The 14975-nt window shown below is 39.0% G+C and overlaps 1 protein-coding gene across 6 annotated transcripts in view; it reads left to right on the top strand.

Moving 5' to 3' along the window:
* Nucleotides 1–14975, top strand: part of HEATR5A (HEAT repeat containing 5A) — a 112521-nt gene that overhangs the window by 51137 nt on the left and 46409 nt on the right. For all 6 annotated transcript variants that reach the window (XM_060175219.1, XM_060175222.1, XM_060175221.1 and 3 more), the window contains 7 exons: nucleotides 812–975; nucleotides 1568–1743; nucleotides 4952–5057; nucleotides 5900–6090; nucleotides 8506–8665; nucleotides 10660–10849; nucleotides 14079–14248. In XM_060175219.1, coding sequence (XP_060031202.1) covers nucleotides 812–975; nucleotides 1568–1743; nucleotides 4952–5057; nucleotides 5900–6090; nucleotides 8506–8665; nucleotides 10660–10849; nucleotides 14079–14248 — 1157 coding nt within the window. The remainder of the gene's footprint in view (nucleotides 1–811; nucleotides 976–1567; nucleotides 1744–4951; nucleotides 5058–5899; nucleotides 6091–8505; nucleotides 8666–10659; nucleotides 10850–14078; nucleotides 14249–14975) is intronic.

Raw genomic sequence — 14975 nt, forward strand, 5'->3', positions numbered from 1 at the left:
AAAACAACAAGGGCAATAAAAGGGAATAAATACATTTTTTTTAAAAAAAAAGGACCTAGGCTGAGGATGAGAGTGTTTTGTTGACACCAATCATGGTGAGATGAGAAATTTTATTCATTTGAGAACAGCTATACTATAAACCATTAATCCCTCCAATAAAAGAAATACTCATAAAGAAAAAAAAGAGGGAGAAATTGATGATTAGACTTTATTATTTCCTCTGCTTTCATTTTATTTTAAATAATGGCAGTATTTTACTCATACCATAAGGTGTACATACCACATACATACTTTGAGAGCTTTTTAGTATCCTTAGTCTCTCATCGGTAGCACAGAACTAAGCTAATAATTTGTAGACTACTTCTCAGTGATGAAATACATGATCTTAAAAAGTTATCCAGTTGGGAGATGGGCAGTAGCGCAGCGGGGTTAAGTGCACGTGGTGCAAAGCACAAGGACTGGCGTAAGGATCCCGGTTCGAGCCCCCCAGTTCCCTGCCTATAGGAGAGTTACTTCACAAGTGGTGAAGCAGGTCTGCAGGTGTCTCTTTTTCTCTCCCCCTCTCTGTGTTCCCCTCCTCTCTCCATTTCTCTCTGTCCTATCCAACAACGACGACATCAGTAACAACAACAATAACTACAACAACAACAAAAAACAACGAAGGGAACAAAAGGGAAAATAAATAAATAAATAAATTTTTTTTAAGTTATCCAGTGGCCTTCCCCCCCCAGTGGACTTTTTCAATTCCATATTCTAATCATTTCATTGTTAGTAGTAAATTTCTATTTGTTTTTCTTCCCTGACTCAACAGGAAACCTTTGTGCTATCCTAAGAGAACTGGCTGCTGACATAACTGCTCCTGACATACAGGTGGCAGCATCCTCATTTTTACTTCCATCCCTTTGTCATCAGGATGACCTTATGCTATTAAGTCCTTTACTACAGGAGACTGACCATAGATTTATTGAAGAGCAGGTATGACTATCAATTCTTGGGCTATTTAATCTGTGAACAGTAGGTTTTTTTTTAATTACTATTTTATTTTTTTGACTGCAGGTAGTAACCTAGGGGACTAGATTTAATACTCCATATGTTATTTCTACTGGAGTTTGCAAGGGCCCATTGGTCCTACTCTCTACTTAAGAAATAGTGATTTGTTGAGGAGCTTCGGTTTTTTATGTTGAACTGTGACTGGTGCAAGAGGATGTGCATTATTGAGAAACATGCATGCTTCCTGGCTTCTTCAAGAGTACTTTAGAGGACTCTGAGATGGTACACTAGGTGTGCTTCGTAACACCTACTCCAGGAAATTTATGTGCTGTGTGTGGAATACAGTGGTGGTGATAGGGAGGGATAAGGTGGCAACTCCTGTTTGCACTAAAAGTTAGCTGTTTTGAATGGTAAGATTCTTCAAATAGGAGGTATCTTTTATTACTTTCTCTTTTCCTCTCTAGAAATGCCAATCTTTCTCCAGTATCTATTTCTTTGTTTCACAGACAGAGGCACAGTTATATTAGGCACTGTGAACAATAATTTTAAAATCTGACTTATAATCTTTTCCCTTTAGCTCCTGCTTGGCAATGGTATTGCTTGTGGAAGTCTTGAGTATGACCCTTACTCTGTTTATGAGCAGAATATAGAGGGAGACTCAGTGCCTAAGCCCTTACCTCCAACACTATCACTTATTGGCTCTGCAGTCAAGCTTTTTGGAATTGCATGTGCTCATGTGGGAGAAGCTCAAAGGTAAACTGTTTTCAATAGTTCATTAACATGAGTTGGTAAATTGGTTCAGTGGATACATAATAGAAAACTGTGGGTAGGGGGTTGGGCTGTAGCGCAGTGGGTTAAATGCACATGGCGCGAAACTTGACGACCAGCAGGCATAAGGATCCCAGTTCGAGCCCTCCCCGCCTGCAGGGGGGTCGCTTCACAAGCGGTGAAGCAGGTCTGCAGGTGTCTTAACTTTCTCTCCCCATCTCTGTCTTCCCCTCCTTTCTCCATTTCTCTCTCTTCTATCTGGCAGCAACATCAATAACAATAATAATAACCACAACAATGATAAAAACAAGGGCAAGAAAAAAGGAAAATAAATACATAAAATATTTTTTAAAATGAAAGGAAACTGGGTAAAAAGTGCTGTCAAAAGATCTCATTAACTTAAAAGGGTTCTTACAGATAACAGATGAATTGTGAGATAAAGGCTCACTTTATTAATATTTAGTAAAAAAAAAAGATGAAATTATGGCTGCCAGGGAGGAGGTGCATCTATAATAGAGTATAGGGCTTGCAGGTGTAAGGGTCTGAATTTGATCCCTGACATTACATGTGTTAGAGTGATGCTTGGTTTTCTCCCTCATCAGTAAATAGCCTTTTATTTTCCCCTTTTTCTTTTTCTTGTTATTACCAGGGTTTCATTAACCTGAACTGATTTTTCAGATAGAGATTGGGAAAGACAACACATCGCCAAACCTTCCCCGTTATGGTGGGGCCAGAGTTGAACCTGGCTTGAGTGCATAGCAAAGCAGGTACCCTCCCAGTTTAGCTATCTTACCAGCCCTAAATAAATCTTTTTTAAAATCAGAAAATAAACTACTATATTAATTAAATTAAATTAGCGAATGTTAGACTGATGTCTATGCTGTGGTATTTCTCTATCTGAAAAGGTCATCCTAGAGCACTGAGGCCCTAGCAACAACATATATACATACATACATACATACAAAAATTTAACCAGGCATAAGGACCTGGGTTCAAGCCCCTGTGCCCTATCTGCAGGGAGGAAGCTTCATGAGTGGTGAAGCAGGTCTGCAGATGTCTCTCTTTCTCTGTCTCCCTGTTCTCTCTCAATTTCCCTCTATTCTAATAAAACTAGAAATAAAAATAATTATAAAAAATTAATAATAAAAATGTGCTTATACTTTTTAAATCACAACTAGATTAGAATAATACATAAAATAAATATTTAGAGAGGGGAGTTTATTGCTTGTAATAAAAATGTTCAAAACTAGTAAAAGGGAAAAATACTGTTACTTTGTATTCTAGTTAAATAAGAACAGTAGTTTGGAGATTTTTTTTTTTTTTGTAGATTTTTATGTCTTTATTTGGGGGATTAATGTTTTACAGTCAACAGTAAATACAATAGTCTGGACATGCATAACATTTCCCAGTTTTCCACATAACAATACAACCCCATTAGGTCCTCTGCCATCATGTTCCAGGACCAGACCCCTCCCTCCATCCCACCCCAGAGTCTTTTATTTTGGTGCAATATACCAACTCCAGTCCAAGTTCTGCTTAGTGTTTTCTGATCTTACATTTCAATTTCTGCATTTGAGTGAGATCATCCCGTATCCATCCTTCTGTTTCTGAGTTATCTCACTTAACATGATTTCTTCAAGCTCCATCCAAGACGGGCTGAAAACAATGGGTTTGGAGACTTTTAAAGGAAGCTATCTAGAAGGATCCCAGATCCAGAAAATGGAGTATTGCTAACTATTAGCCGTCTCATAGATGTCATTTGACAAAACTATTGAGATAAACTGTTGAGTTGTTGGAAAAATCATGATGCATATTTGCATAGAAAAACAGAAGAAATACATTATGATTTTTTGACAACCCACTGTAAAAGTAGAAGAGTTGGTCTCAAATGTTTTGTTCTTCTAGATATTATAGTTGTTTAAAATGGCAAACCCTTCTCTTTTTTTATATGTGAATTTCTAGAGAAGTGTCTTAATGAAAGTATTTTTAACAGAACTAAATATTTAAAAACATTTTGTTTTTATCACTGGGATTAGCTTCTTGTTAAATAATTTGATAGTTTCTTTTAACATGTGATGCTCCAAAGTCTTTCATATTTTATTCAGACACTCAGAAATTAAATTGTCTTTAAGTGAGCCTATATTTTGTCTATATAGTTCTAAAATAAGAAAGATTTGTGTTGGTAATTTATTTATTTTTATACAGTGCTAGGGAACAAACCAGCGTCATGAGCCTGTCCAGTATGGCTATGCAGCTACCTGAGTCCAATATTCAATTTTCTGTTTTTTTGGAAGGAGACAGAAGAGAAATACCACAGTACCACTCTACCACCCATGGAGTACCTTTGGTACTACCCATAGTGCTTTCAAGTAGAGCTAGGTCTTAAAATGAGCATGTTGCTTGTTTTCTGCTTTAATAACAAAATCAGCATCTGGAGAAGAACTGTATGTGAGCCTCATTGCCTGAGCAGATGAAGAGATCTGACAAAGGACTCAGGTATCACTAAAGTGCATTCGAACTTCCCCTTAACTATAAAAAAAATTAATAAAATTGGGTCAGGGAGGTTGCACAGTAGTATCAAATATGTGTAGGCCTAGGTTCATTCCTTGGTGCCACAAAAAGAAATAATTCCTGGGAAGTAGTTGAATTTGCCCAAATAAGTCTTCATTTAGTGGTGTACTTGTCACTTCCCCCCCCACACAAAATAATGCTTTATCCTATTGACAGATGCCTTAATCAAAATATGTTTGTGTTGTTATGATATATTTCTTTTCATAAAAATGCTTCAATCAGCAACAACTAGGGCAACAAAAAGGGGGGAAAATGGTCTCCAGGAGCGGTGGATTCATGGTGCAGGCAGCCCAGCAATAACCCTGCAGGGAAAAAAAAAATGCTTCAATGGGCCAGAAAAATAGCTTTCTTTGATAGTGTACTGCTTTGGCCCCCACCGTGTTGAAGAAAGTTTTCATGCTGTGGTCTCTTTCACTCACTCTCCCTCTCTGCTTCTCGTCTCATGTCTTTAAAAAATGCTTCATTGTATTTAATAGTTTATTTTACCTTTTTAGGATCTCTAACCAAATAATTTTATAAATCAAATAAGCAGCAGACAGTTTTTTTTTTGCATACTTTATCTTTATTGCTAAACCCATTATCTTACATATTTGTTTTTAATTTTTGTTGCTTCTGATTTTAGGTTTCCTGTTTTGGAACAGCTTTTGCAAAGTATAAAGCACACAAAAGGAGCTCGTCAGCAAGTAGTTCAGTTACATGTTGTTTCTTCAGTGTCAAGTTTCTTGAAGGTAAAATAATACTGTTTTATGTTTGTTTAGATTTTTTTTTTTGCTTTGTTTTTTTAAAAAAAAGATAAGCAGGAGTCAGGCGGTAGCACAGCCAGGTAAGCGCACTTGGCATGAAGCGCAACGACTGGCGAAAGAATCCCGGTTCGAGCCCCCGGCTCCCTACTTGCAGGGTAGTCGCTTCACAAGCGGTGATGCAGGTCTGAAGGTGTCTATCTTTCTCTTCCCCTCTCTGTCTTCCCCCTCCTCTCTACATTTCTCTGTGTCCTATCCAACAATGAATGACATCAACAACAATAATAACCACAACAAGGCTACAACAATAAGGGCAACAAAAGGGAATAAATAAATTAATCTTTTTTTAAAAAGGTAAGCATATGGTCATTTAAGTAAGGTATAAAAGAAATATTTTATTTTTTTAATATTTTCCCTTTTAGTTGCCTTTTTTTTTTAATTGTTGAAGTTATTGTTGTCATTGTTATTGGATAGGACAGAGAAATAGAGGCGGGGAAGCCAGACAAGGGGAGAGAAAGATAGACAACTGCAGACATGCTTCACCGCCTGTGAAGCGACTCTCCTGCAGGTAGGGCGCCAGGGGCTCGAACCGGGATCCTTACGCCTTGCGCTTTATACCACATGCGCTTAACCACGTGCGCTTAACCCGCTGCGGTACCACCTGATTCCCAAAAAGAAATATTTTAAAGGGGTTGTTCCTGATTTTTTAAAGTAGTAATCTAGGTATTATGAACATACTTTGTTAGCCAGAATAAACATTCCAAATTGGATAAGACAATTTACTGCAAATGTAAAGTTGAGTTGTGTTTGTTTCTTTTTACCTGTTTCAGTATGTGGCTGGCTCCAAGGGAAATCTTGGTCCAGAAGAAGTGAGAAGACCTGTCCTAACATTAGTGATGGGAGCCCTAGAAAGTTCCAATCCCCTCTTAAGATGTGCAGCTGCAGAGGCTTGGGCTAGATTAGCCCAAGTGGTTGATGATGGAGCTTTTACTGCTGCTTTAGCTCAAGTTAGCTTTGACAAGTAAGTCAATTTATTATTTAATACTCAGAGCTCTGTAATATCACTGAGGATAACTTGTGTTTTCACTCTGAAAACTAGATAAGAAGTATATTGACATGTATATGAGGATCCTTTAAAATATTGAAAGTACTAGGAGAAACCTTGGGTTCAAGCCCTGGCACAGCAGGAAAACTCCATAGATAGTAGTTTCCTCTCTCTATTTGATTTGGTTAAGAGCTTAAATTCTTAAATCTCTCAAGCTTGGTTCAGAAACCAACTATTGGGAGTCGGGCAGTAGCACAGTGGGTTAAACGCACCTGGCACGAAGTGCAAAGACCAACTCCCCACCTGCAGGGGAGTCGCTTCACAGGCGGTGAAGCAGGTCTGCAGGTGTCTATCTTTCTCTGCCCCTCTCTGTCTTCCCCTCCTCTCTCCATTTCTCTCTGTCCTATCCAATAACGAGAAATAACTATAACAATAAAAAAGAAAACAAGGGCAACAAAAGGAAATAAATAAATACTTAAAAAAAACTATTCCGGGAGTCAGGCTGTAGTGCAGCGGGCTAAGCGCAGGTGGCGCAAAGCACAAGGACCGGCATAAGGATCCCGGTTCGAACCCCGGCTCCCCACCTGCAGGGGAGTCGCTTCACAGGCGGTGAAGCAGGTCTGCAGGTGTCTGTCTTTCTCTCCTCCTCTCTGTCTTCCCCTCCCTCTCTCCATTTCTCTCTGTCCTATCCAACAACGACAACAACAATAATAACTATAACAATAAAACAACAAGGGCAACAAAAGGGAATAAATAAAAAAGGAAAAAAAGAAACTATTCCATTTAATATTTAGCTATTTTTTCCTCTTTAACAAGGAATTGGGTGTCGGGCAGTAGTGCGGTGGGGTAAGCGCAGGTGGCACAGAGCACCAGGACCAGTGTTAGGATCCTGGTTTGAACCCCTGGCTCCCCATCTACAGTGGAGTCGCTTCACATGCGGTGAAGGAGTTCTGTGGGTGTCTGTCTTTCTCTCCCCCTTTCTGTCTTCCCCTCCTCTCTCCATTTCTCTCTGTCCTATCCAACAACAACGTCATCAATAACAACATCAATAAAACAAGGGCAATAAGAAAATTAATAGTAAACATTTATTATTCTTACATGTAATTTAAAAATCAGTTAAGTTGATACTCTCTTTATATGGAATATAGTACTTCAACGATGAACACATCCCTGGTCCCTTTCATATTTAAATATTAGTGACATGAAAATTTAAAGTACTGGGAGTCGGGTGGTAGCTCACTGGGTTAAGCGCAGATAGCACGAAGCACAAGGATCCCGGTTCGAGCCCCTGGCTCCCTATCTGCAGGGGAGTCGCTTCACAGTTGGTGAAGCAGGTCTGCAGGTGTCTATCTTTCTCTCCCCCTCTCTGTCTTCCCCTCCTCTCTCCATTTCTCACTGTCCTATCCAACAACAATCTCAATAATAACTACAACAATAAAACAATAAGGGCAACAAAAGGGAATAAATAAATATTTTTTTTTAATTTAAGTATTTTTTTTTACCACCAGGGCTTTGCTGGGTCTTCATACCTATGCAATTTCACTGCTGCAGGCAAAGTTGGGTTTGGTTTGGTTTTTACAGGTAAGGGTGAGAGAGGAAAATAAGGAAGAGAGATGCCACAGCACTGCTTCTCTACTCATGAAATATCCCTTTTAGGTGGTGTCCCCATGTTGAGATTTAGTTGTTTTTTTTTTTTTAAGCATTTTTTAAAATTATCTTTATTGGATAGAAACAGCCAGAATTCAAGAGGGAAGGAGGAGATAGAGAGACACCTGCAGCCCTGCTTCACCACTCGCAAAGCTTTCCTCCTGCAGGTGTGGGCCAGGGACTTGAACCCGGGTCCTTTCGCACTGTAACGTTCAACCAGGTGTGCCACTACCGGCCCCAGAGATTTAATTCTTAATCTTGATTCTCACGTGTGATAAAATGCATGCTCTATTGTGTGAGCTGTCTCCTAGCCCCAAAATACTTGTATTCAAAATAACTTCCAGGTTGGGAGGTGGCACACCCAGGAGAATATACACATCACCATATAAAAGATCACAGGTTCAGGCCCCCCAATTTCTACCTGGAGGGGGGAATCCAATAAACGATGAAGCAGTGCTACAAATGTCTCTCTTTTTTCCCCCTCTCTATCTGTCCCTTCCCTGTCAAAAATTATTTTCTGTCAAAAATAAATTAGAGAAAAAGGTTTCCTGGAGTGCTGAATTCCTCATGCAGACACCAAGCCCCAAGGATAACTATGGTGAGAATAAATATGTTTCTTTTCAAGATAGTTTATAGTAATTATTTTTCAGAATTTTAGAACTACTAATACAAAAAGTTTTGCCTAGTTAGCACCATGCATTACTTTTGTTTCAGTGATTATCATTTGTATTTCCATAATTGTAGACTGAAATCAGCAAGGGATGTGGTTACCAGAACAGGACACTCATTGGCTTTGGGATCCCTACATAGGTATTTAAGAGGAATAATGTCTTCTCAACATTTGAATTCTTGTGTTGGAATTCTTTATACTTTGTCTCAGGATAGCACTTCTCCTGATGTGCAGGTAAGTTGTTGCTGTGAGATCTACCTTTATAGTCATAATTTCTAGATCATGATACTTGTTTTCTATTGACTATTAGCAATTTGTAAATACTCTCCCATCATCATAGTAAATGTCAAAGCTGTTGTTAACCTTGAAATATATTTTTTTCTGATTGCTGGGGATCAAACCCCAGATTTTTAATCTTGGTAGATTTTTAATATTTAAATCTCACTGTTTTTACCTCTAAAGAGAAATCAAGTTCAGTATCTTTCTCTGAAAATCTCCCATCTTAATAAATTCTGTTTTGAAAATCTTAATAGGTTCCAGTTACTCTATTATATTCTCTTCAATATATTACCATATTTAATCCTCCCAGTATTATTCTACTGTACTTCTGTTATTGAAAGTTCAAACACAGAGGGCCAGGCGGTGTCACACTGGGTTGAGCACACCTACTACAAAGTGCAAGGACCAGAAAAACGATCCCAGTTTGAGCCCCTGGCTCCGCACCTGCAGGAGAGTCCCTTCACAAGCATTGAAGCAGGCCTGCGGGTGTCTTATCTTTCTCTCCCTCTCTATCTTCCCCTCTTCTCTCAGTTTCTCTCTGTCCTGTAAAAATGGAGAAAATGGCCTCTAGGAGCAATGGACTCATAGTGTTGGCACTAAGCCCCAGTAATAACCCTGGAGGCAAAAAAACAAAAGGTTCAAACACATATAAAGGCACAGAGTATACTATAAAGAGCCTATTGTATTCATCTAACCTCATTGTTGATCAGTAATCAGTCCTATTTCACTTAAATTAGAGTTGATAGTTATTCTTTTTTTCTTTTTTTTCTTTTGTTGCCCTTGCTTTTGTTGTTGTTGTTATTGATGTTGTTGTTGTTAGGACAGAGAAAAATGAGAGAGGAGGGGAAGATAGAGAGGGTGAGAGAAAGATAGACACCTACAGACCTGCTTCACCACCTGTGAAGTGACTCCCCTGCAGGTGGGGAGCTGGAGGCTCAAACTGGGATCCTTATGCTGGTCCTTGCTCTTTGTGCCACCTGTTGCACTACTGCCCAACTCCCTCTAGTGTTTTTTGTTTGTTTGTTTGTGTGTTTTCTAGGTGTTTGTTTTTTTTAATTATTAGATAGGATAGAGGGAAATTGAGAGAGGACCAGAAGATAGAGACATCTGCAGACCTGCTTCACCACTCGTGAAACTTCCCCTCTGCATATAGTGCGTGGGGGCTCAAACCCAGGTCCTTGTATGTATGTTTCTGGGGCCTCACTGTTCTAGGATGACTTTTTCAGATAGAGAAATACCACAACATAGACATCAGACTCCCCTGCATGTTCTGCAAAGCATAAGGACCAGTGTAAGGATTCTGGTTCAAGCCCCCGGCTCCCCACCTGCAGGGCAGTCACTTCACAGGCGGTGAAGCAGGTCTGAAAGTGTCTCTTTCTCTCCCCCTCTCTGTCTTCCCCTCCTCTCTCCATTTCTTTCTGTCCTATCCAACAACAACGTCATCAATAAAAGGAACAGTAATAACTACAACAATAATAAAACAACAAGGGCAACAAAAGGGAATAAATAAATAAATTTTAAAATGAAAGAAAGAGATAGACTAGAGCACCTCTCAGTTCTCTTTCTGTGACCCTAGATTTTGTGAAAGTTTTATATTAGACATTCAAAGAGAAAAGTAGTTGGAGAGGAGCGGTAGGCTAGTGTGCTTAAAGTGCAGATCTTGGTCCCCAGTACTGTGTCGGCCAAAATGGTGGTCTGGCCTGCCTCCCTCTCCACATCTGATAACACATTATCTTATATTAAATAACTGATAAATTTTTAAAGACAAATAAATTGGCCTGGGGAGGTAGCATAGTAATTATGTAAAAGAGTTTCATGCCGGAGACTGAGGTCCCAAGTTCAGTTCCTGGCACCATTATAAGTTATGGTTGAGTGAAGCTCTGACTAGATAGATAAGCAAATAAATTTTCATAAATTCCTAAAGTTATTTCTCTTATTTATTTTCGCAGACCTGGGCATTGCATTCTCTGTCATTGGTAATTGATTCTGCTGGCCCACTCTATTATATGCACGTGGAACATACCCTTTCTCTTATAATAATGCTATTGTTAAATGTGCCTCCTACTCATGGTGAAGTTCACCAAAGTCTTGGTCGATGTTTGAATGTCCTTATTACTACCTTGGGTCCAGAATTACAAGGTATGGATTGGTACTTTTATGGTGTTTTACATTACAGATATTCACATAAAATCTTACTTCTGTCACTAACTGAAATAGTTTATCAGTTAAGTGAAATTTAGCAGAATGTTCCATTTAGATAATCTGGCAGGGAGCAGAAGGTAGAGTGAATGCTTTGCCATGCACACAACCTGGGTTCAAATCCTGGAACGGTGTGGGAGTGTGTGGAAGTTCACCAAAGAAGCTTCCAGTTCTGTGCTGTCTCTACCTCTTCCCCCTGCCCCCTTTCATTCTATCTGAAGTAAAGAGATTAAAAAGTTAGCTGTGAGTAGTGAGATCATGTATGCAGGATGCATTTACAAGTAAATAAAAACCTCTCAATTATGTGGACAAAATTTTGAGAGTAGTCTAGTGAGATTTTAACTCCTGAAAAATAGCATAATAGGGTAGGGGTAGATAGCATACTGGTTATGCAAAGAGACTCTCATGCCTGAGGTTCCGAAGCCCCTACACCACTGTGAGCCAGAGCTGAGTGGTACTCTGACTAATAAAAAAGAAAAAGAAAATGAAAAAAAAAGGCATAATGAAAAATTTAAGCTAAATTGGATGATCTTGAGTATATCTTTTGTTTGTTTTGAGGTAATGTTGCCTTATGAGACTGTATGAATTTTTTTATATCTATAATTATAAAAAGGAAACACTGACAAAACCATAGGATAAGAGGGGTACAACTCCACACAGTTCCCACCATCAGAACTTCGTATCCCATCCCCTCCCTTGATAGCTTTCCTATTCTTTATCCCTCTGGGAGTATGGACACAAGGTCATTGTGGGATGCAGAAGGTGGAAGGTCTGGCTTCTGTAATTGCTTCCCCACTGAACATGGGTGTTAACCGGTCGATCCATACTCCTAGACTGTCTCTCTCTTTCCCTAGTGGGGTGGGGTTCTGGGAAAGTGGAGCTCCAGGACACATTGGTGGGGTTGTCTGTCCAGGGAAGTCTGGTTGGCAACATGGTAGCATCTGGAACCTGGTGGCTGAAAAGAGAGCTAACATATATAAAGCTAAACAAGTTGTTGACTAATCATACACCTAAAGGCTGGAATAGTGCAGATAAAGTGTTGCAGGGGGGTGTGGGGTGTGTGTGAGACTATGTTTTATGAGTAAAAATTTATATCTTCAAAATGTTTGTCACCACACACAGTACCAATCGTCTTACTGCTATCCATTGAACCCGCTTAGTCTTTTTTCTTTTTGACTGATTTTTTTTTTATTGGGGAATTAATGTTTTACATTCAACAGTAAGTACAATAGTTTGTACATGCATAACATTCCCCAGTTTCCCATATAACAATACAACCCCCACTAGGTCCTCTGAATCCTTCTTAGACCTGTATTCTCCCCACCCACCCACACCAAGAGTCTTACTTTGGTGCTATACGCCAATTCCATTTCAGGTTCTACTTGTTTTTTGTTTTTTTTGTTTTTCTGATCTTGTTTTTCAACTTCTGCCTGAGAGTGAGATCATCCCATATTCATTCTTCTGTTTCTGACTTATTTCACTTAACATGAATTTTTCAAGGTCCATCCAAGATCAGCTGAAAACAGTGAAGTCACCATTTTTTACAGCTGAGTAATATTCCATTGTGTATATATACCACAACTTGCTCAGCCGCTCATCTGTTGTTGGACACCTGGGTTGCTTCCAGGTTTTGGCTATTATAAATTGTGCTGCCAAGAACATATGTGTACACAGATCTTTTTGGATGGATGTGTTGGGTTCCTTAGGATATATCCTGAGGAGAGGAATTGCAGGATCATAGGGTAGGTCCATTTCTAGCCTTCTGAGAGTTCTCCAGACTGTTCTCCACAGAGGTTGGACCAATTTACATTCCCACCAGCAGTGTAGGAGGTGAACCCACTTACTCTTACCCATCTTCCTTTGTCCTTGTGGTAGTCTCGGTTCTTCTGTCAGAGTACTAAGACTTATGGGAAAATCTTTATGTCCCTAGACTTTGATTTCCTCTATCAAGTGAGGAAAAAGTTGAAAAGCCTCTGTGCTTGGTACATAACAGGAATTGTTTGTTGTATTATGGTGAATGCCCGTTGTCTTGAAAATGTTTCCTTTATAATTATAATGACAGACATAATGTGATACAATTTAAAGTCTCTTTCCTCTTAAGAAATAAATGACCAGGGGCCAGGCGGTGGCGCACCTGGTTGAGTGCACATGTTACAGTGCACAAGGACCCAGGTTCAAGCCACTGCTCCCCCCTGCAGGGAGAAATCTTCATGAGTGGTGAAGTAGTGCTGCAGGTGTCTGTCTGTCTCTTCCCCTCTCTATCACCTCCTTCCCTCTCAATTTCTGGCTGTGTTTATCCAAAAAAAAATAAAGATGATAAAGGTAAAATGAAGTTTAAAAAAAAGAAAAATAAATGACCAAGTCTAAAAGCACACATACTATAATTTCAAATGTAAAGTATATGATTTTAATATATGTCAGTAATTCAACTAGTACAAAGAGGACTGAGCTTATTAACAATATTTAATTTCACTTTTCATGAAAATGTAATTTAGGTTCTTTTTTGACTAATCATTTGTGCCACTGTATACCTTTCAGACTAAAAATAGCATCAAAAAGACCTAGCAGGGTCTGGGTGATGGTGTGCCAGGTTAAGTGCACCCAGTACTGTATACAAAGACCGTCATAAGGATCCAGGTTTGAACCCCTGGGTCCCCATCTGCAGAGAGGATGCTTCATGAGCAGCGAAGCAGTCTGCAGGTGTCTCTGTCTCTCCCACCTCTCTCAGTTTCTCTCTGGCCTATCCAGTAAAATGGAAAAAATAGCCATCAGGAGCAGTAGACTCATAGGGCTGGCATCAAGCCCCAGCCACAACCCTGAAAGGCAAAAAATAAAAGAAAAAAAATGTCACCTGAATAGCTTTCCCTAGTTTTATAGGAGAAATTTACTTGACAGATTATTAAGTTTACAGTCAGAAAAAACATTTTGAAACATAGCCCTTTATGTTTATTATTACTATTTTCTAAAAGAGAGGCATCATAGCACAGATGCTGCTCCCGTTGCTGTAGCATTTAAATGTGGTATACCGAAGGCTTAGACCTAGGTCATGTGCATGGCAAAGCAGACACTCCCAGGTGACATACATGTCTCACTTTCTTCTTGTGCTATATGTTTGATGAACAAGGTATCTGTACGCCAGTTGTGAAAAAGCTTTATGCTTTCATTTTAGGTAACAGTACTTCAGTTTCTACCTTAAGGATTTCTTGTCTGTTGGGTTGTGCAGTGATGCAAGATAACCCAGATTGCCTTGTTCAAGCTCAAGCCATCTCTTGCCTTCAACAACTTCATATGTTTGCTCCGAGACATGTCAACTTGTCTGGTCTGGTTGGCTGTCTCTGCGTAAGTATAACATTATAATTAAAACCTTAGTTTCTTTTTATTGGAAACTGATTAATTCTTTCGATTGTATACAGTAGCTGTTTTTCTTGAGTTCTACTTGGTCCAAAGGGGTATGGACAGTAACTTTTATGTAATCATATCTTAGACCTCTAAAAAATGTATTCATTTTCTACCAGGTAATGTTGGATTTAATATTTGGAAAACTTGTTCATCAGAAAACATTTTTTGGGTACTTAAATATCTCATGAACATGGTTATATATTTTTTCATGTATTCCAGATGATCACATATGAAGTTCTTTTCATTCTAGGTGAACAAATAATTGTGTGTGTGTGTGTGTGTGTGTGTGTGTGTGTGTGAGTCAGCATATATGCCTCAGTATCTGGGTTCTAATGTGTCTAGTGAATATATAAAGAAAGCAATCAGTAAAATGTTCTGATGAAAATAGTTTGTATTTGTATACCTTAAGCACAGTGGTTTCTGTCTGAACATGCTGCACAAATTGAATTACATCTGGAAGAAAAACTTGACACCATGTTCAACTTGTTCTACCCCTTCAATGTCATTAACACACTCCTATTGGTACCATGAGTTGAGAATCATTACTTTAGATATATTCAAGCTTGAAGCAAAATATGTAGCATTTCAGACCTTGAAAGTATCTCAAGCAGAATTAAACCAGTTTTATCAATAAAAAGGATAATCTGAGAACCAAAAAGTGGCATTT

Source organism: Erinaceus europaeus, chromosome 16 (genome assembly GCF_950295315.1).
Source record: "Erinaceus europaeus chromosome 16, mEriEur2.1, whole genome shotgun sequence".
NCBI lineage: Eukaryota > Metazoa > Chordata > Mammalia > Eulipotyphla > Erinaceidae > Erinaceus > Erinaceus europaeus.